General features: G+C 36.2%; 1 protein-coding gene across 4 annotated transcripts; it reads right to left on the bottom strand.

The window, feature by feature from the left end:
- Window positions 1-251: 251 nt before the first annotated feature.
- LOC132306767 (protein NRT1/ PTR FAMILY 5.2-like) lies at window positions 252-22,966 on the bottom strand. Of its 4 annotated transcripts, XM_059804320.1 has the most exons (8): window positions 20,068-22,966; window positions 18,741-19,309; window positions 15,924-18,324; window positions 13,568-13,623; window positions 11,279-11,490; window positions 8,580-8,879; window positions 5,136-5,196; window positions 252-936 (listed from the first exon to the last, which is right to left on the bottom strand). In XM_059804320.1, the coding sequence occupies exons 1-3, from the start codon at window positions 20,263-20,265 to the stop codon at window positions 17,424-17,426; spliced, it is 1,668 nt and encodes a 555-aa protein (XP_059660303.1). In that variant the 5' UTR covers window positions 20,266-22,966; the 3' UTR covers window positions 252-936; window positions 5,136-5,196; window positions 8,580-8,879; window positions 11,279-11,490; window positions 13,568-13,623; window positions 15,924-17,423. The 4 variants fall into 4 exon arrangements, 3 of the variants coding, with proteins under 3 accessions (XP_059660303.1, XP_059660302.1, XP_059660304.1); XM_059804319.1 differs by lacking the exon at window positions 8,580-8,879; XM_059804321.1 differs by lacking the exons at window positions 8,580-8,879; window positions 11,279-11,490.
- Window positions 22,967-23,606: the final 640 nt, after the last annotated feature.

Genomic DNA, 23,606 nt, shown 5'->3' with positions numbered 1-23,606 from the left:
TCTAGTTATTATTTAGTCTCAATCATCAATCCACTTTTGTAACCTTACACTCTATTTATTTTATTTTATTTTATTATTATTATTTTTATAGGAATTTCTCAGGTGAACTGTAATGTTCCGCACTGACAGATTTGAGATTGAAAGAAAAATTAATTTAAAATTTTATCTAAATTTCTTTCAATTCGAAATCGAAATCAAAACGCTGATTACTTTTTGAGGACAACAGATTCAGAGTATGAATATTGGGAAAAAAAAAAAAAAAAAATGGAACCATTATGATGCATCAAATGGACTTTAACCAGTCAACAATTTTTTTTTTTTTTTTTAATCCCGACAAACTAGGGTGGACTTTGAACACATGCAGGCACACCCACTCGGGAAGCAGAACCACCTACCATAATGCCATTTACCAATCACAACTGGAAAACAGAGCAATGTAGAAGTTCAGCGTCAAATGCATCTTTCTATTTTCAAAGAGAAAAAAATGACAATACAGCTGTTTAGTCCACCTTCCAAGTTCCAACAGTTGACACCCATTCAAAAGCCTCTCCAATAAAAAAATAAAATAAAAAATCTGGACAAACAGCATGAATCCAAGTTCTTCGAATGTCAGTCAGGACAATGTATCAAGACACTCATTAACAGCTGATGCAAAGCACCATTTCTAGTAATCGTGTAGGGAGTAAACCTAGAGGGGGTATCTATTCCTCTCCCACCAAAGCCATTCTGGTATGCTCCATGGGGAGGAGATGACTGCAAATTCTTTCTGATTCCTCATTTTCTTCCTGGTAGATCTCTCTCTTCATTTTAGTTGATGGTTTTCATTGGATCTCTCCCGTCTAATTCGTCGAGACCCCATCTTATAGAAGAACACCTAACGGGAATTGGGAAAGAAAAGAGCCACATATTTTTAAGCACCTCCATTCACAAACAATGCTGCAGATCATCAGAATAACAAAGATATTTAGATTCCAGAATCAATCCATTTCTACTTCTCTTACATCCGGGAATGGTTTAGTAAGAGATGCTCAGAGCTGACGCAATATTATGTGATTGGTTCCATTTTAAGCCACAATTATGCTAGTTTCAGATAATAGATTAAAGCTTCTGTTATTGAATTGATTCAGTTAATACAAGTCACAGGAGCTTGTTATATAAGGTTATATGAAATTGAAACAGCAAAAAAATGCACATGATGACTCCACGCCAAACTTTTATTTCTGCTTGGTTGTTTATCCCAACCAAAAGTAAAAAGGAAAAAAATTAAGGACATAATAACAATACCACAACCAAGTATGACAAGTAATACAGCAAGAAACCGCTGACAATGAATGAAAACTAGAAGATTTCATGCATGATACTCCCATGAGCAATATAAAGAAAGGGGCAGTGTAAAAGCTTTGCCCTAGTTGGCTGGAAAAATATACCCAAACTCAATAATCCGCCCAAATCTGTCCAATAATTAATGATTATTGGGTGAGTAGTTTACTTGAGCAGGTCACTAACGGATCAATCGTTAAAACATAATATATTTACACGTTGTTAGTGGATATTTTACACCACCACCCCCCCCCCCCCCCCCGGCGAAAAGACAAAAAACACACAATAATAATTACCCCACTACTATCCAACTTCACTCTCCCTCCCCCGTTCTCTTCTTCTTCTTCTTCTTTTTTCTTTTTTTTGGTGGTAACTCTCTCCTCCATCCTCTCTCTCCGTTAAAAAGTAGTTTAAACGCGTGGCCTTTCGGGAAATATATATGGTGTGTATTTTCATTTATAGGAACTGTTCTAAAAATAACAATACTATTTTTTTCCTTGACAATTTGTGTCCCAAAAAAATCGGGTCATCGGGTTGGGTGCGGGTTGACTTATCCACTTAACACCCAACCCGTTTATGATCCGCCATCAATGGGTTGATACCAGGTTGTTACTAACCCACCCGTACATAACCTGCCCAAACCCACCCAATTGTCACCACTAGTATTTGTCATTGTAGTATCTTGCTCATATACCTACAAGGCTACAACTTTATTGCAATTGCCCATTCCACATCATAAATTCGAAGGTTGTGTTACAAGGCTTGCTTGTGGGCAAGCGGAGGACAACAATATAGACAAGGCCCTGGTGTGTGATAACAAGATATGATTTGTGTTTTGGAAAGTGCTTGAATAAATTTTGGATTTTGTAGAAATAGAAGCGATATTGTATGATATCCAGCATAACTGTGAATTGAATCCTAAATTTGTTATATTGATATTATTGTCATTATTTGCTAACATAATTTTATCCTCTTTTTCCCTACGGCACATCATAAATTTCTGCCCCACTCCCCTAAATCTTTTGCATACGAGGGAGATGGCACTAGAGCCAATTATAATTTCTTAAAGATGACTGCTGCTAGTGCCTATTGAAGTTTTAGTTATTAGGTTTTATTTTGCTCAAAACATGTAATTAATGAATTTATTTTTCTATTGTGAGTTTATTTAGAAGATTAGATTAATTATGTTTATTGGATTAATTTTTGATTTAGAACATGATTGATATTTGGGCATGCAATAACTAAGGTTCTATATATTTATATTTACTTGGGGTTGTAGAATGTTTAAATTTTAACTCAACTGGTATTTGGGATTATATTGATGAGTTGGGTATTTGAGTTGTGTACTAGGACTAGGGCTGACCACGGTTCAGATCAGTTCAGATTAGGTGTAAAATTCAATCCAATCCGGTCCCCACGGATTGGTTAAATCTAAAACTGAACTGAACTATGGGATGTCTCAATCCAAACCGAACCGTGAAATAACGGATTGAATCCGTTCGGTTCCCACAGATTGGACCATTCCAAGATCGTAAGAACTTGGACAAATTGATTCTTTGAAAGAAAAAATATAACGTTAGAGATGAAGAAGACAAATATCACAGACCACAAAAACAAATTGGAAGAAGAAAAATAAAACAGCTAAAACAAAACTGAAATCAGAGGCAAAATCATGATGAAGAGACTCTTCTTTTTGGTGTTTTGGTTTTGGGCCACTGTTCACGAAGTGTTTTAGTACTGTGTAAAATAAAACAAGGCTGCACCAAACATACTTTTGTTGCCAAAATCGACACCATAACAGCCCAAAAACAAAAACAGCAGAAACAAAACGCATGCCAAACGGGGCTTAACGAAGATCCTCAACACTAGTGATGGAAATTTGAACTGAGCACTATGGACTAGGCTAATTTTATTTACCTTAGAATTGTTACATGCCATTAAAAATTTTGAGATATTAAAGTACATTAGCTGATGAGATTGTGAGACTTTATTTGACTTAAATTTGTTAAGTTTCGAATTCTTTATGAATATTATGCATGAAGTTGGAGTGGAAATTGTTTCACACAACAGTATTAGCTTCCAGAAGGTTTTAACTTCATGTAAATTGGACTAGTACACTAATTTTGGTGAATTTTCAAAGAAAATTTTTCTTTGATATGTAAAACATATGTGCAGCCTTCAAAACTAAATTGTTTGATCAATTTATCTATTTTGATAAAATGTTAGGATTAAAATACAGTGTGTTGGCTTTCAATCGGTACTAGGTTCACATAATTTGAGTAAGAATTGTAGGGTCTACTTGGTTTGTTACTCAAAATACAGTTGTCAAGAACTGAGAAAATAGAAATGTTTTTAGATTACTATAAAAGACAATTCTCTAGAAATGGAACTTTTTTTAACCGACTTTTCAGAAAATAGTTCTCAAAAACTGCCAACCAAGCATGTTTTTGTACAGTTTTCTGATTTTCAGTTCCAAGTAGGCACCAATTTCTATGAATTTATAAAGACAAACGGTTATCGCAGAAAATTTTGTGGATGACAGTATCTTTGGATAATTCATTCCCAAACTATATTTTAATTTTAAGGGCTGAAATCAGAGCTATAAAGGTTTATCTATAATTTTATTTTATTATTTTATATGAAGTATTTGATTTATGGTGAATTATCAAATCTGAGTTATGGTTGTGGAAAAGATGACTACAAAATTTCATGTTTCATTTCCACTGATCTGCAACTTCATTGACTTTCTAAGCCCAGAACAGTTAAGAGAGACGTTTTGTGCAAGTCCATTAGCATTCAAAGTTGTTCATTGCCCATTTAAGGCTCTTCTACTTTGCCAAGATGGACTGATTGACAATCTCATGCCTAACGTTTCGGGTAAATCCATTAGCGTTCAAAGTTGTCCATTGCCCATTCAAGCTCTTTTGCTTTGCCAGGATGGACTGATTGGCAATCTCATGCCCACGTCATATTATTTCTGACCCTTGTGCAAACAAACGTCCGACAAGTTTATGTTTCATACAGCAAAATTTCATGTTTCATCTCCACTAATCTGTGGCTCCATTGGTTTTGAGGAGCCCATAACAGTTATAATTGTAGGAGAGAAATTTGATGCAAGTCCATTAGCATTCAAAGCTGTTCATTGCCTATTTAGACTCTTCGGCTTTGCCAAGATGGACTGACTCACCATCATCACACTTGTATCTTATGAACTATTTTATGACCGTTGCACCCAATGAAGCAACACACAAACACAAAAAAATAAAATAAAAATTCATATAGCGAAGGTTACATGATTCGCATTTAATAACTTAGCACACAATTTTACACAAACTTCAATGTTACTAAAAGCAATGGCATATAATATGAAGTGATTCATGGAGGCAAGGTATAGGCCTTGAGGCATTAAAAAAGATAAAAAGGCCTTCTAAATTTATTCCTTGATATTCTAATATCTGGGAAAAATAACAAATATAATGCAAGGGACAAAAAGGAGAAATGTATGTGATATAAATAATTTCAGAGTTCACGCATGAGAAAGAATGAAAATCAACATCACTTTGGGTAAGCTCGTCCCATGATAATCATATCTTGAACATGCCCAAAAGCATCTAATAAAAATTACAAACCAACCCCGTCGCATAAATGATAACAGAGGACAAATCTGATCAATTGAATTTGCTACAGAACCATAAATTCTACACTTATGAATCATTCAACCAATCATATCAACATATCAGACATGCTTCTATATGCATGATAACTCCACTTATAGCTGAAATCTGATAGAACTTAAATTAAAAAAAAAGACTTACCGCCATAACCCTCTTATTAAGATCAAGACAATAATCCAGCAGGACGTGAGGAACATTAAACCTGTAAAATTGGGAAATGCAACCAGTCAAAAAAAAAGTCTACCAGAGAGATAACAAATCATCACTACAAGAAATTTGGGATACACCAGCATTCTTTTTCCAAACGCTGGTGTTGTTTAATAATTACCAACTGTAGACACTAGAATTTTTATGGACTTTAGTTTTGACAAATTGACCCATCAAATATGGGTCTAATATTTAATTGGCCCAAACGTGGTCCACTTAAATTATTTAATTAGCCCAGCTCAGATGATTAAATAAAAAGATAATTATTTCTAATAAAATATATTTGGAATAATTATTTTTATGGATAATTATCATAATATAACAGGCCCGAAACAGTTATGATTATGTCTTTATCAGGAGATGACACGTGTCATCATCCCATTAATCCAAGAAGCCTATAAATAGAGGCATGGAGGGAGGAGGAAGGGATACAGAAATTGAGAATTCTAGAAATCCAGAATTTTAGAGAGAAATACAGAAGCTCTGCCCACATTCATCCCCAACACCCAAACCTAAAGGCGAAGAGCAACAACCACATTAAATCGTACCGTTCTTCATCAAAATTCCACAGTGATTCAAGATCAAACTCGTGTAGCCCTTGAATACCAACGAAAGAGATCAAATCAAATGACTTTATTCTTTGTAAAGAGTATCACAGAGGATTGTATTCCTTTTATTTATCATAAATCAATAAATTTCTTTCGTTCTTTATTTGCAGACTACGAAATTTGTGTACACCAACGTTCAAGAACGCTGATATAACCCTATTTTCCCCCCTCTTCCCTTCGCTGAAAATTTTCTGATTTTTTTTTTTTTTTTTTTTTGGGAATATTTGGCGCTATCAGATTATTCACTAAATTACGTCGTTTTCCTATTTCTTTTCCACTTACTTACATAGTCATTAGAAACCACCTAAGGTATATCAACGAGCCCCTTCACAACATTTTTGTGTCCTCTACTCCCTCTCTTTCCTTCGGCCATGAGCGCAGGGACGAAAGGAGGCTGATTCTTTCTGGATTTCAATTTTTAAAGTCTTACTTCATTCAAACTCTCTCGATTAAGCATTGGGGTACGACTGCCAATTTCTCACCGAATAGCCACCAATTTCTCACTCTATCGATCACAGGTAAGAGCTCTGCCCTAGTTCATATGTGTGTGTGTTTTGCTCATTTACTTGTAAATTTATGTATTTGTGTGTGAATATCATGCGTGTGTGTTTAGATTTCTCTATCCTCTACTCTCTCTCTCTTTCTTTCGGCCATGAGCGCAGGGACGAAAGGGGGCTGATTCTTTCATCCCTACGCTCCTGGAACATTTGGCGATATCAGATTATTCACTAAACTACGTTATTTTCCTATTTCTTTTCCACTTTTCCATTTACTTACTTAGTCATTAGAAACCACTTAGGATATATTAACGAGCCCCTTCACAATGTTTCTCTGTCCGTTACTCTCTCTCTTTCCTTCGGCCAAGAGTAGGGACGAAATGGGGCTGATTCTTTCTGGACGTTTCTCTCTCCTCTACTCTATCTCTTTCTTCCAGTACTCTTCGGCCAAGAGCGCAGGGACGAAAGAATCAGCCCCCTTTCGTCCCTGTGCACATGGCTGAAGGAAAGAGAAAGAGTAGAGGATAGAGAAAGTAAAACACACACACATATGATATTCACACACAAATAAATAAATTTACAAGAAAACGAGCAAAACACACACACATATGAACTAGGCAGAGCTCTTACCTGTGATCGATAGAGTGAGAAATTGGCGGCTATCCGGTGAGAAATTGGCAGTCGTGCCCCAATGCTTAATCGAGAGAGTTTGAATGAAGAAAGACTTTGTTCCACTTTCTCAATTGAAAACTGAAATCCAAAAAGAATCAGTCCCCTTTCATCCCAACGCTCATGGCCGAAGGAAAGAGAGAGAGTGGAGGACAAAGAAACGTTGTGGGCTCGTAGATATTCCCTAGGTGGTTCTAATGACTATGTAAGTAAATGGAAGGAAAAGTGGAAAAGAAATAGGAAAACGACGTAGTTTAGTAAATAATCTTATAGCACCAAATGTTCCCACAAAAACAAATTTCAGAAAAATTTCAGCGGAGGGAAAGAAAGGAGGGAAAATAGGGCTATACCAGCGTTCCTATGGTGAACGCCAATTACAATAGGGCTAACGTTGGTAATTATTAAACACCACCTTGTATCCCCAATTTCTTGTAGTGAACATGACTCCAAGTTTAAGGATGTCCGGATAATATATTTAGACGGACAGTGCTTGGATGCAGCCTTGAGAACTAACTTGGTCCCAACTGACATGGCCCAGTGAAATGTAAACACCTACACCTGTCTAACTTGGTTCCTGGATCATGATCATGACTCTTCTCTCTCTTCCTCTCACTCTCCATAGCAAAGCAAATCTCCACACTCATCCAAAATCCTTTTCATCCTCCACTACTCATTGTTGTCTTACTACTCCATTGCTCGCCTCTGCCTTCCTCCACTGATGGCCGCTACCTCCATTCCCAAACCCTAAGTGGTGACATCTCGTCAATCATGTGATACCGGAGTGCCCTTTCATCAAATACCAAATTCACAAAATCAATCAAAATCCACCTTTTTGTTTGGCCAGTTCTTTGGAATTAATAATTCCACTCTCTGTCATATATATACACATCTTGTTTCTCTTCACATATAGCCTTTTGCCATTTGTACTATATAAACTAAAATATAGTCCAGCTGACTATTTTTAAACCGACTAATAATCCAAGTCCTACAATGGCCTTCATTTGGTTTCATATGTTCAAACTTGAATCAACGCATGGCAAAGTCGGCAACTTAAGAAACTATACACTTGGGTTTGGGAAAGGAGGCAACAACAAGTAGTGGAGGAAGGCATCGCCAAGCAGTGGAGGATGGAGATTAGGGTTTTGAATGGAGGTTGGGTATGAAGAATTGCTACGTTATGGAGAGAGAGTCACGATAGTGGTTTAGAAGAAAGAAAAAAAAAAGTTTCAATTTAACCCGTAAGAAGATGGGTAATGCCCATCTTTAATTTTTCTAAATTTTATTGGGCCACGACAACTCGGAGAACCAAGTTGGTTCTCTTAAGGCAGGACCCAAGCATTGTCCTGTTTAGGCACCCATTAACAGCTAATGCAAGTACCATTACTATTAAGGAAAGTGATTTTTAAATCGATTTCCCAAACCAATATGGATAGCCGAAGGAGTTAATCCTTTGATGCAGCGGATGGAACCCTCACTTGGTTTATCCACTGCATCAAAGGGACAAAAACCCAATCAGCTACACATATTGGCTTAAAAAATAGGACCAAATAGCATTGTTTTTTTAGTAATCATGTAGGGGGCAAACCTAGAAGGGGTGCCTATACCTCTCCCACCAAAGTCATTTTGGTATGCTCCACAGTGAGGAGAAATTGAAGAAAGATGACTGCAAATTCTTTTGATTCCTCATTTTCTTCTCAGCAATCCAGTAAATGTCTCTCCTCTTCCCTTCCAGTTGATGGTTTCATTGGATCTTTCCCTGTCTAATTCATCAAGACCCCATCTTAAAGGGGAACACATAACTGGACTTGGGAAAGAAAAAAAAAAAAAGAAGCTGTTCAAGGATGCTTTGCGATTGATGCAGGATTCGCCATATATTTTTACAGAACCTCCACTCACAAACAATGCTGCAGATCATCAAAATAACAAAGATTTCACAATCAATCCATTTCTACTTCTCTTACATCCAGGCACGGGTGAATAAAATAATCTCAAAACTGATGGAATATTACGTAATAGGTTGCATTTTAAGCTACAATTATGCTAGCTTCAGATAATACACAAGGTTTTGTTATTGAACTAATAGAGTTAATACGAGTCACAACAAATGCAGGTCACTACTATTTCTTTTGGGAACTTGAAGCATAAATATTGAAAATATAAAATAGCTTCTATTTATGCTTATAACTGCTTATCCCAACTAAAAAATGCAGATAAATTTAAATATAAAAAAAAAAAAAAATCATAATAAAGAAAATAAACGGAGATAATAACAATATCACAACTGACAGTGAACGAAAACCAGAAAGATCCATGCATGAGACTCGGGACATGTGCGATCAGAACCAATGAAAGGGACAATATAAGTTGTTCTCATGTTTAGTCTGTCTTACTCATTTACCTGCAATCTTATTGCAGGTTGCCCATCAGGGGCATCCTAAGATTCCAAGCATACAATTCTTCACTTGTAGCTTCTTGTTAATCAAAATTTCATTATCAAATCCATGATCTCTGAATCTACTAAGTTTGCGAAGACCAGAACAGTAAAGGAAATGTTTCTTGTCAGCCCATTACCATCCAAAGATTTTTAGTCATCACACTTGTTTATTATAGTCCTGACCCTTCATAATTATTTTCTTGAATCTTCTCATCAATTAGACAAGGGGTAGAAAAAAAAATGTTTCATCTCCACTGATCTGCAACTCCACTGGATTTGTGAAGTCCATAACAGTTAAGAGAGACGTTTGATGTAAGTCCATTAGCATTCAAAGCTGTTCCTTGCCCATTTAAGGCTCTTCGGCTTTGCCAAGATGGACTAACTGACGATCATCACAACTGTATCTTATAATTTATTTTACCAAGGACTAATTCAACATGACCGTATCTTATAATTTATGATCCTTGTGCCTAGTGACAACATGTTCACAGTCCCGAAAAAAATTAATCTGAACAAATAACATGACTCCAAGTTCAAGGATGTGAGGAAAAAATATTTAGACGGATAATGCGTGGGTGCAGCCTTAGGAGAACTAAATTGGTCCTCCCAGCTGACATGACCTAGTGAAATGTAAAGACCTCTCTAAAAAAAAAATTTTTAAAAAATAAAATATTAAAGATAGGCATTACCCATCTTCTTACAGGTTAAACCGAAACTTTTTTTTCCCCAGAATCACAATCGTGACTCTCTTCTCTCTCTCTTCCTCTCACTCTCCACAGCAAAGCAAATCTCAACGTTCAACCTTGATCCGAAACCTTAATCTTCATCCTCCACTACTCACTGTTGCCTTACTCCTCCATTGCTCACCTCCGCCTTCCTCCACTGTTGGCTGCTACCTCCATTCCCAAACCCTAACTGGTGACATCTCATCAATCATGTGACATGGAGTGGCCTTTCAGTAAATACCAAATTCACAAAATAATTCAAAATTCACCTTTTTGTTTGGCGAGTTCTTTGGAAAATTTTGTAATTGGACCATGAACATGTTATCTAATTCCTCCCTCTTTCATATATATACCCATTTTGTTTCTCTTCACATGTACCCTTTTGTCATTTATACTATATAAACTAAAATATAGTCCAGTTGACTATTCTTAAACTGACTACTAATCCAAGTCCTACAATGGCCTTCATTTGGTTTCATGTGCTCAGACTTGTATCAACACATGGCAAAGTCAGAGACTTAAGAAACCATACACTTAGGGATTGGGAATGGAGGCAATAACATGTAGTGGAGGAAGGCGGCGACAAGCAGTTGAGGATGGAGATTAAGGTTTCAAATGGAGGTTGGGTATGAAGATTTGTTTTGTTGTGGAGAGAGAAAGTCACAATGCTGGTTCAGAAGAAGAAAAAAAAATTCAATTTAACCCGTAAGTAGATGGGTAATGCACATCTATAATATATAAATATTTTTAATTTAGACAGGTGTCCAAATTTTATTGGGCCACGACAACTCAGCGGACCAAGTTGGTTCTCTTAAGGCAGGACCCAAGCATTGTCCTATTTTGTCCTAGTAAGGAAAGTGATTTTTAAATCGATTTCCCAAACCGATATGGATAGCCGAAGGGGTTATTCCTTTGATGCAGTGGATGGAACCCTCACTTCGTTTATCCATTGCATCAAAGGGACAAAAACCCAATCAGCTACACATATCGGCTTAAAAAATAGGACCAAATAGCATTGTTCTTCTAGTAATCATGTAGGGACCAAACCTAGAAGGAGTGTCTATGCCTCTCCCACCAAAGTCATTTTGGTATCCTCCACAGGGAGGATTTATTGAAGAAAGATGACAGCAAATTCTTTTGATACCTCATTTTCTTCTCAGCAATCCAGTAAATGTCTCTCCTCTTCCTTTCAGTTGATGGTTTCATTGGATCTTTCCCTGTCTAATTCATCAAGACCCCATCTTAAAGCGGAACACATTACTGGACTTGGGTAAGAAAAAAAGCTGTTCAAGGATGCTTTGTGGTTGATGCAGGACTCGACATATATTTTTCCAGAACCTCCATTCACAAACAAAGCTGCAGATCATCAGAATAACAAAGATATTTAGATTTCACAATCATTCCATTTCTACTCGTCTTACATCCAGGAATAAGGCTTCTGTTATTGAACTAATAGCGTTAATGCGAGTCACAGCAAATGCAGGTCACTATTATTTCTTTTGGGTACTTGAAGCATAAATTTTGAAATTTTGAAATAGCTTGTTACATAAGATCTGTAAAATAAAACCCGCAGAAAAATGCACATGAGGACTCTACACTAAACTTCTATTTCTGCTTAATTGCTTATCCGAACTAAAAAATGCAGATAATTTAAATATAAAAAAAAACATAATAAAGAAAATAAACGGAGATAATAACAATATCACATCTGATAAGTATAAGAAGCTATAGCAAGAAACCACTGACAATGAACGAAAACCAGAAAGATCCATGTATGAGACTCTGGACATGCGCAATTATAACCAATGAAAGGGACAATATAAGTTGTTCTCATGTTACTCTTTATCTTACTCATTTGCCTGCAATCTTACTGCAGGTTGCCCATCAGGGACATCCTAAGATTCCAAGTATAAAATTCATCACTTGTGGCTTATTGTTAATCAAAATTTCATTTTCAAATCCATGAACTTTGACTCCACTAAGTTTGGAAAGACCAGAACAGTAAAGGAAATGTTTCATGTCAGCCCATTACCATCCAAATATTTTTAGTCATTACACCTGTTTATCATGGTCATGACCCTTCATAATTCTTTCCTTGAAGCTTCACATCAATTAAACAAGGGGTAGAAAAAAAAAATGTTTCATCTCCACAGATATGCAACTCCATTGGATTTGTGAAATCCAGAAAAGTTAAGAGAGACTGTTTGATGGAAGTCCATTAGCATTCAAAGCTGTTCATTGCACATTTAAGGCTCTTTGGCTTTGCCTAGATGGACTAAATGACAATCATAACAACTGTATCTTATAATTTATTTTACCAAGATGGACTAACTAACAATCATCACGACTGTATCATATAATTTATGATCCTTGCGCCTAGTGACAACATGTTCACAGTCCTTTGCTAGTAGCTTCTAAAGTAAGCAAACAATAAACAGTGCAAAATTTTATGTTTCATCTCCACTGATCTGAGACCACATTGAATTTGTAGAAGCCATGAACACTTAAGAGATAAGTTTTGTGTAAGTCCATTAGCATTCAAAGCTGTTCATTGCCATTTAAGGCTCTTCTGCTTTGCCAAGATGGACTGATTGACCTCATGTCTACCTCTTATGATTTCTGACCATTTTGCACATGAAACATCCAACAAGTTTACGATCCTTTGCATGCAGCTTCTCACTAATTAAAAAAGGGCATGAAGCAAAATTTCATGTCTCATCTCCTCTAAGCTGTCGCTCCATTGAGTTTGAGAAGCCCAGAACAGTTATAAAAGTAAGAGAGAAAGTTGATGTAAGTCCATTAGCATTCAAAGCTGTTCATTGCCCATTTAGGCTCTTCAGCTTTTGCCAAGATGGACTGACTTACCATCATCACACTTGTATCTTATGAATAACTGAGTTTATGACTCTTGCACCCAATGAAGCATCAAACAAACACAAAAAAATAATAAATAAATAAAAATAAAATTCATAAGAGTACGAAAAATATCAATGTTTTTAAAAGTAATAGCATATAACATGCAGTATTTCATGGACGCAAGGTATAGGCCTTGAGGCATTAAAAACAGAAAAAGGCCTTCTAAATTTATTCCTTGATATTCTAATATCTGGAAAGGAAAAAATAAATAAATAAATATTATGCAAGGGACAAAAAGGAGAAATGTACTTGATTTAAATTACTTCAAATTTCAGGCATAAGTAAGAAAGAAAATCAAAATCACTTTTGGGTAAGCTCGTCCCGTTATAATCATACCTCGAACATGCCAAAAGCTACTAATATGAACAGTTGAATTCGCTATGAAACCATAAATTCTACACTTATGAATCAATAACCAATCATAAAAAAAAATATCAAAGACATGCTTCAATATGCAAGATAATTCCACTTGTAGCTGAAATCTGATAGAACTTCAATAAAAAATAAGAAGACTTACCATAAACCTCTTTATCGGAATCAAGACAAGAATCCAGCAGGAGGATAACACTAAACCTGTAAAAATTGGGAAATGCAACCATTCAAAACTAAAGTCTACCGGAGAGAACATATCATACACTAACAAGCTGAGCAATAACAACTAGTAAACCCAATAATAAGCAAACGTTGGTAGCTGGAAAAGCTCAAATGCCGAATCCCATACATCTATGGACTCTCTTTCTCTCTCTAAAATTATATATCCTTCTTAATAGGGAAGCTTAAGATGCTCCTACTCAAACATAGAGAGGGCAGTCCCGATGTAACATACTAAAATGCATAATCCTTAAGCTAGAGCTCGGTGAAATGCATAAACACACATACACAAATAAATGCAGAAGCCCCAGAAATGAAAAATCAAGACCAAGATGGTTCACTGGACTGCGATTCAAGATTTGTACATGCATATATATGATGTATACATGTATATATATATGTACCTCTATTGATGTAACAGTGCATCATCTACTGTTTCGAAATATATTCACGCCGGGCTTGTTCATGAAACTGAACAACCGATGCTCGTAATCGCAACCTGGATGAGAGAGTGAACAGTGGACAGGACCGGCCAGACGGAACCAGCAAGTGGAGGGGCTTTGGGTGAGGCTTGGTCTTTGGAGAAGACGAGATACAATGAAGATGGTGATGATCGAAATGTCAGGATGGATTGGGATTCTGTTGCTGCCACTGTGGCCGCCATGGTTGCGAAATGGAGGTAGCAGATGCTTTCAGAGAACATTGTTAGGGATTTGGGGTAACTGTGTATATATACTACTATATATATATAGTAGGAATAGTGATTAAATGGCTTAGGTTAATTTGAGATTGATGACGTGTCAATATTGCATACACTTTATAAATAGAGTATAAAAATAGACCATGCTGGGTGAGGAGGAAAATTGGAAATGTGACACAACGAAGAATGAGCAGTGAATAACAATATTTTTACTGGTTATTTCTATAAAATACAAATAATTGATGGTATTAACCTTTATTTTGAATTTAAAATATAAAAAATAAATATTAGAATTGAAAGCCATTGATGATACTAATTTTTATTTTGAATTCAAAATATAAAAAATAAATATTAGAATTGAAAGCTGATTTAAGATTAGAAGAATTTTTTTAATGTTAACTAAATTTTTTTGGATCTTTAATTCAAACTTGTCCCAAACGTAACATAAGACTTTATATATATATTTTTAATTTTTATTTTTAAAATGGGCATGCATCTTCTTTCCATCATTATGGCACATCAGTTTTTTTTCATAGTAAATATTATTTTATAAAAAAACAAAGATGAATTCATAGCACCAATTTTTTTGAAGTTTAAGAAAGGTTACATGTACGTTTACAGATAAGATAAATTGTTTCGAGTCGTGACCATGATAATAGAGCAATCTTACTATGCTCCATGACCCCTTATTAATTTTTTGAGAATTCATGAAAATGAGATGTGGCAACCTCAGTGATAAGCTTCTCACTCCATGATGCACCTTCAAGTAAAATGCATTCCTTACCCTTCATGTGTACCAACAAATGAATGAAGCAATGCTAAGCTAAACACTTGTGATTCATAAATTGCCACCAACTTGAAAAGGAGGGAAAGTTCACATCCAGAAACTCAACAAGTCTAGGAGGAGAAAGCTTCCAGACCAAAGCCGATTGTGGACAGAGGAAGAGCATGTGTTTCACTGGTTCTTCACAATTGATTGGCACAATGCATTAGCAAGTCTAAAGCAAGACATTGTACAAAGGGGCAAAGCAGTCCACACTGCTTTGGATGAATGAGGTGAAGCCTGCGAGGCACAAGAAATCTGAAGACCAAGAGGGGGAGTGGGTGAATTGGTCCACTAAAAATTCAATTAACTATTACAATTCTTCTTCAGAGATTGTAGGTGTGTTTTGTGGCTTTGCAAGGCAGTGTCTATGCCAAATGCTGAAGTGTTTGATGAAAGTCCTTTTCAAACCCTAATTAGCTACAGGTGTTTGACAAAATGCATAAACCAATTTCATAAGAAGTATGACACCTAATGTATGAGGTAAAACCCCCAATGTGGAGGAAACGTCCTTGAGGCTGTGAAGCCTAGATCAAGAAATCCGCTATGAATTAAGCTGAGTTACACATACACACATTCTCATTCACACACTCGCCAAACTCACTACAAATGCACTCAAACACTCCCCCTGTCCGAAAGCACCCAAAACTTGGACTAACTATCACAAAAACAGTAAAGAATAACAACAAAACTCACTCAAGAAGTAAAACATCTGAATCATAACTCAACTAGCTTGAATGGACACAGAAGCTTACTTACAACTGCAATAGGAGCTGAAAACTGAGGTTTGAAAGGTGAATCTTTGATGCAGCCTCAGCAAAGACTTGGGACTTGCTTGAAATGATGTAAAATGAAGAAATAATTTTGTTCACGCCAAGGACAGTCTCAAATACACAGCATCTGCACTTGATAGCACTATTTGAGGCTTGACAGCAACTGAAACAGGTTCTCAGTTTCTGCTGGCATGGTTTGCTGTAGGGAAAGTTGTAGCAGCCATGCTTTTGTGAATTCTGCAGCTTGAGGAACCTTCAGAGACTATTTTAACATTGCTCAGATCATCAAGAATCCTTCAAGACCTCAAAAAGATAAAATCATCTTAATCAACTCATAGTCTTGACTGATGCAACAATGCAGTTTTTTCAGAACTGAGCAGTAAGAAAATGCAGCTCCTTCTCAATATGCTAAAACCACAATGAAATCTAGCATTCTATATGAGAAAAAAGGATCACTCAATGCATATGGAAAGAGTAGAGAGATTCTCAGCACTCAGCCTTAGCAATTTAATTATCCGGTCTCTTTAAATCCTCAGCAGCTGCAATAAGCAATATATAGGCTACAAGAATGATGCACTAAGCACATAAATAACTTGAAACACTAATATATTCAAATGACGGATATGATGCACTTTCAGCACAATAGAAAGTGAACATGAATTATGCAGTAAGTGATGATAATGGGCATAGTGGGCACTAAAGCTAAAATTAGGGTGAAATTAATAATTTTTTATATTAAATGCGCAATTCCTAGGACATAGATCAACAAAATCCTTTTGCACGTATAAGGAAAAGGTTGAAAGATAGAGGATCTCGCTGCCTTAAGCCTTTTGAGGGTTTGAAGAAACCACAAGGGCTACAATTTATCGAAATTGAGTAAGAAACTGAGGTTATACATGAATGAATGAATGAACAAATGCGGTAAAACCAATGACAATTGAGTCCCAATAATTTTTTATTTTTTTATTTTTATAATTTTTTTTTTAAAAAATAGCAAGCAAGAAAAACCACTAAACCTTATTATAGGATTTACTCATGTCCAATTTAAGTGCCGCAAAAGCGTTTTTTTTCGTTCCCTTTCATTTTTCATGTAATGCAACAATTCATGAGTGATCAAATATTGTCCTGTCTACCAGCTACAAAAGCACTTTGGGTATCATTAATCATGGTGTTAAGTATAGGTTTCAGTCTATTGGTAATCACCTTGGAAATAATTTTATGTGACATTAGAGTGGTATACGTCTGTAGTGTATGAAAGAGGTTGATCCCATTTAGCCAAACAATGCCACTAATACATAGAATACGCCATTAAGTTTTGATAGGAGAACTTCATAGAATATGCAGAAAATGACCAAAATCTATGTTACATTTATAATGAGCTTTTCACTTGCAGTGGCCAAGTATGAAGAAAAGAGAACAAGTTGATATTGATTGTTTTTTACCAGCTTGTATATGATTCACATATGAAAACAATTTACAAGAAGTTTTAGGAACTTAGCCCGTCTTTCAAACCCTTGTCATCTTGAGATGCAGCTTTGTTCCACAAGGGTTGCATTGATTCCTGCAGCTCTCTTTGAGATTCATTCACATCCGCATTATATACGAATGACTTCGCAACAACCAGAAAAAACAGAAGGTTGAGAAAGCTCAAGATAGCATAAAAGGCATAATAGTAGTCCAAATGAGAGATATTTAGGTTGTCCAAAATCCAGCCAGTGTGGTCATTCTTCTTAGTAATATTAGCCACTGTTGATAGAAGGAAACTGCTGAGGAAATACCCAACTCCGAAGCTGGTTGTGAAATAGGCAGTCCCAAGGCTTTTCATGCCCTGTGGTGCTTGGTCATAGAAAAACTCAATCTTTGCAACTTCCAAAAAGTTATCAGCAATCCCAAGTAAAGCAAATTGAGGGAGGAGAATGAAAATGCTAAGAGGAACAATTTGGTGTTTGCCGGAGATGCCATTCTCTCTTGCAACGATTAGTCTCTTTCTTTCAGCTAAGAAAGCAGTGACCATGACAATCACATGTAAAACAAATCCAATTCCCATTCTCTGCAGCAATGTGATCCCTCTTGGATTTTTGGTGTAGCGTCGAATTGCAGGAACAAAGTACCGGTCATAAACCACAAGACTAACCAACATGAATATCGTTACAAATGCTGTAAGACATGCTGGAGGAATTTTGAAATGAGGACCAATGCTCCTGTTCATTAAGGCGCCTTGCTTGATGAAAAGTGTGTGTGTTTGTGCTAGCATGGTGCTAGGTAGGAACGTTGCAACCAAAATTGGTAGCATTTTTATCATTTGCTTGGTTTCTTCAACTTGGGTCACTGGACATAGCATCCACGGTGAAGTTGGCCCACTCCTCACGGCTGCTTTGTCTAGGACTCTGCAGATGCGATGCTGGTAATTAAGAGAGGAAATGGTGGAAACAAATAGAGAAAATTGCATATAATTGTTTTATTCTTAGTTTTTGTTGGTCATAAAATCATATTAACAACCTATTGAAATGGCGTAACATAGGAATTTATATCTTCAATCATCCCATCCTGTGTGCTTATATGGATATCATTAACTATTTTGGCCAAAGGAAAAAATGCCCCAAAACAAGGAGTTGTAGATGAGGACTCATATGCAGATGCTCTACCAACCAAAGTTGTAGCAGAATAATAAAGTGTTGGCGTGTCATCTAAAAGAGAGGTGAGATTAGGAATTTGATTCTTGTAGCTGTCAGTTGACTGTAAACATATTACTTTAGCAAGAAGGATCAATGAAATTTTAACGACTAGAAATGGGAGATCGAACCTTAATGAAGGAGTGTTGTCAATTTTGAAGTTGCCAGACTTGGAATACTCATCCAAGCTTAGCTCATGAAGCTCTTTTGGGTCATTTGGGACAACCACATTCCACTTCTTCACTGCAGCCACCATCACCTTAGCCATCCTAGTCAAGGGACTCCCCGATGGCTCCTTGTGTCTGTAATAGGGGGTGCCCACCAGGAACACTAAAATGGATACTGCAAGCCCTAGTGTCGGAAGCCCATAGCCAAGAGCCCAGTCCACATTGTCTTGAATGTACACAAGGAAAGTATTGGAGAAGAGGGTACCAAAGAAAATGCTAAACATCCACCAATTGAAGAAGGATAGCTTTTGGAACCTTTCCTTTGGCTCAAAATCGTCGAACTGATCGGCCCCCATGGTTGAGATATTGGGCTTGGTTCCACCTGTCCCCACTGCAATTATGTACAAAGCACAAAAGAAGACGCCAACTTGTAATGATGAAGCCTGTTTACAGTCCTCCTCCTTGACCCCTTTACCGCATGATGGTGCCCTCAGGGCTGGCAATGAAACTGCTAGTGTCAACAAGCCCATTCCCTGTTTGGTAGACATTTAGAAGGTGGCAAACTATAAATAATTTCATATACCATATACGTTTGTTATTTGGTGCAATTTGTTTGTGTGAAAAAAGCTTGACTTGGGGGCACATTACTTGGTCCTCTCTTTTTCAGGCCTTAGTATTATATATATAGTTTTGCATTACAAAGTCCATGGCTTGTTCCCAAGAAAACATTTAAGTTCTGTATTAATTTTATTTTTTCCCCATTTAGTAAAAGCCAATGGATTAGAAATGTTTTGTTTTCTTCTGTCATTATCTCAAAAGAAAATCCTCATTTGACATAAACTGGTGACAAGATGACAGATTGATTCAACCTTGTGATATTGATTGACTAGCAGGCACACACACACACTCGTATATTTATGTATTTATATCTTAGCCAGAGAGATACTATTGTATAAGTTTTTGGTGCAACAGCCTCTAACATAAAACCTTGGAGATTTCATGATCTACCATGATGCAATAGGTTAATCAGCTTTGCATCAAAGTGTCTGGTCATTATTAATTTATATTGTTGAGATTCAGTAGAACAGTACTTCCCCATAATACCACTTGCAGAAAAATCAGTGTAGAATATTTCATTAGTTTTACGATGATCATACACATATTTGACTATGCATGGTTTATGATGAATGCATTTAATAAATCACTGGTTTATGCAATGGAAATATATATATATATATATATATATATATCTCCATATGTTATATGTATGTAAACTGAATTTAGGTACTACCACAAGGTAAATGGCTGATGCAATAACGAAAGTCCAGTATCTGCCAAGATAAGTATCCGCAATGTAAGCGCCTAAAATGGGTGTTAACCATACAGTGCCAATCCAGTTGGTGACATTGTTTGAAGATTTTACAGTGCCTTCATGGAGCTTATTTGTTAGATACAACACCAAGTTTGATGCAATTCCATAATATGCCATCCTCTCAAACGCTTCATATGCTGCAAAAGCATTGCTATGGAGGGTTAAAAATGAAGAAGAGATGTACCACAAGAAAGAAAAAAAAAGAAAAGAAAAGAAAAGAAAAAGAACATAATTCTTAATTAGTCCTACATAGGCTGCATATTTGTTTGGTGAGCCTTGATGCTCTTATAAATCATAAGCAAATACTCCAAATGTTCTTCCAATATATATAGGTGCATCCCAAACTATTGAAATATTTTATTTCAACACTACTCTACTCAAATGAATTAGATAAAATATAAAAGCTCAAAGAAGAGGGTGGGATGGAATTAAACCGCGCGCATAAGATGCTTTACCTACAATGAAAGAACAAGCTTTCCATCTCCCTGTTTTTGATCTTAGGATGGGTGCACCTTTGAGATCCACAGTCCCATCTTGTGTGTAATCCTCTTTCCTATCAACATGGCCTTTCTCTTCTTCTAAACTTGCCATTATGCTAGAGAGAGAGATAGGGGCTATAATATTAGGTGTAACTCATGTGAGTGTATGGCTTTTTATAAAGTTAGGACTCTAGGCTCTCAATCTCTATAATCATCAGATTTTCCACTCCATACTTGTTTACCACAGCCTTTAACCTCTATATGTATCATTCATTTAGAGCTAAGAATCTTTCTGCATATTTTTTATCTTCTATTAATTATTTCTTAGTAGGTTTGCCTCTAAACTATCTACAAAATTTAGCAGTATTGATGTAGACAAATTGCGGGAGACATAGGCTACAATATATGGTAAGCTAATCATTATGTAAGTTAATTTAGGCTTCCTAAATGCTGCTACATTAGCTTGTCTTTAGTTGGGAATTGTATGAAGACTTTTGATAAAATATGCGTTGACACCAACTAGACAGATTATTTCAACTGCAAACTGGCAAGGAATCGAATTTCCTCTTTTGGCCGTCAATGAATGACATAAATTGTCTTTAATTGGGAATTGTATGAAGACTTTTGATAAAATATGTGTTGACACCAACTAGACATATTATTTCAATTGCAAACCGGCAAGGAATCAAATTTCCTCTTTTGTCTGTGAATGAATGACATAAATTAATGGAAAATACAAATGATATGGAGCATTGCTGTGAAGGTGATGATGCTGCCGATATACGAGGAGATGAAATTAAAGTACAGCATAACATGAGATACAAATTGATAGGGGATATCTTATCAATGATATATACCAGGAAAGGCAATGGTCTGTAACACATTCTTTTTTTTTTTTTCCAAGACAAGACTCTTCAGATCCTACCCTAAGGCGCCAAATTGGAGATACTGCAGCCCAGCCCATAGCTACAACAATGGTCTATAACTTGTTCCTTTTAAAAGACATCTTCTAATAAGATATGCTATTTATTCAAACGGACTAGCTAATGCATAATTTATAGGTACGAAGGGACTCAAGGGACGATATTGTATAAAAAGAAATAAGGGTTAATTTCATTAACACCTCTTAAGTTTAGTCAAATATCACATTAAAACAATTCTAAAAAATTATTATCACTCATGGTAGATATGTTTGATTCATTTTTCGCTCACATCCCAAACTAAAAGTTATTTTTCATTAGTGTCAGAATAATTTTTGCTTGTAAAATAACATTGTTATCCTTTTGACTTTTGTTACCTCGTCAAAATGGTTGAAATGACTTGAATTTCTTTTGACTTTGTGTGTGTATCACGCCATTACACTAAACTAAAACAAAAAAAATGAAGTGAATTTAAAGAAAGCAGATGAAGTGAGTTTAAAGAAAGCAGGTCAATAATTTAAGTGTTAAAAACAAAAACTCAAAAAATGAACTGAATTTAAAGAAAGCAGGGTGAATTTAAGTATTAAAAACAAAATAAAAAATCAAACTCATGGACATCACACACCCACAAATTAACGCAAAACCAGAACACACCATAACCACCCCCGCCACTACCGGCAGTACCACCCCCACTACCACAATAGATGCCCCACAACCACCACCACCATCTCTATCTCTATACCTCCGCAACCACCACCGCCATCCCATATCCATAAGGACCATAATCACCACCACCACCACTCTGTATTCGGCGAATGAACCCCGTAGCAGCCACCACTACCATCCTCACCCCAACAACCACTATGTATTCAAGTGAAACAATCACGCCGAATTAGCAGCAGCGAGGTTGAGGCGGGGTGGAAGCGGTGACATGGTTCACAACAGCAACTTTAGGCGACGGAAAAGGCGACGTGGTTTACGGCGACGTCGAGGTAGCGACGGCGAGGTGGATGATTTAGGGCTTGATTTGCGAAGCGGTTTGTAGGTAATAAAGATTACGATTGGTTTGGGTGTGAACTTGCACGAACACGACGTCGGCGCCGTTGAGGCGAATCGGCCTGCTCCGGTGAAGTGACTTGTCTATTACTTCGAGATGTTTGTCAAGAATCATGGCGCCAAGGGCAAGGTTGCCATCGGATTCACTTGCGAGGGTTACAACATGCGCAGACAACCGGGTGAGCATATGTGTGTGTATGCTATATAGTTGTAACTATATATTTGAGTATTGTGTGGTTGTTTTCATTTGATTTGTATAATTGGATGAGTCGTATGGGAATTCTTGATTTGTTATAGTTGTATATTATACATATATATCTTATCATCTGTTTAATTTGAAAAGGAAAGGCTGGTAGAATGTTAAAAATGGTAGAATTTGGGAGCTGCAAAGTGACAGAAGAGTGGGTTGGTTAGAGTAATTAGTGAGGGCAATTTTGCCCTTTCAGATTGTTGATATTTTAAAATATAAAAAATATTAAAAATTAAGGGTAAAATTATCTTTTCATATATTTTAATGTGATATTAGACGAAATTAACTCAAAAAATCAAACAACACAACCAAAACACATAATTATTTAATTCACCCAAGACTAGGACTAAGTAGAGTTGCCAAATTTTAACTATAATGAAAAGCAAATGAACATACTGGGTTATGATTCTTATAAGAAAACAATTTCATATATATATATATATATATATATATATATATATGTATTTATATACTTTATTCGAAACATTTCTTTTTGGTCTTTATTTGTATTACATGAACTTTTACATTAAACTAGAGTTTCCTTATTCCATTACATAACAATCTTCAAATTCACTCACTTCTTTGAAGACTCGCACTCCTCTCTTCTAAAAAATATTGTAGGTGACCATCTTATCCTCATGGTCATTTATGTGAGGGCATATCTCTCTCCAAATATATAACTATGTTTATCTGCTTTTCTAGGATTTATATTCACCTTAAATTACATGAATCAAATTAATTTATGAGTTGTCT

This window comes from Cornus florida, unplaced genomic scaffold (genome assembly GCF_030987335.1).
Source record: "Cornus florida cultivar Cherokee Brave unplaced genomic scaffold, ASM3098733v1 CherokeeBrave_3.0.0_Hap2_Chr05, whole genome shotgun sequence".
Lineage (NCBI taxonomy): Eukaryota > Viridiplantae > Streptophyta > Magnoliopsida > Cornales > Cornaceae > Cornus > Cornus florida.
The sequence above is the reverse complement of the archived record's forward strand: the minus strand, read 5'-3'. Positions and strand labels throughout refer to the sequence as shown.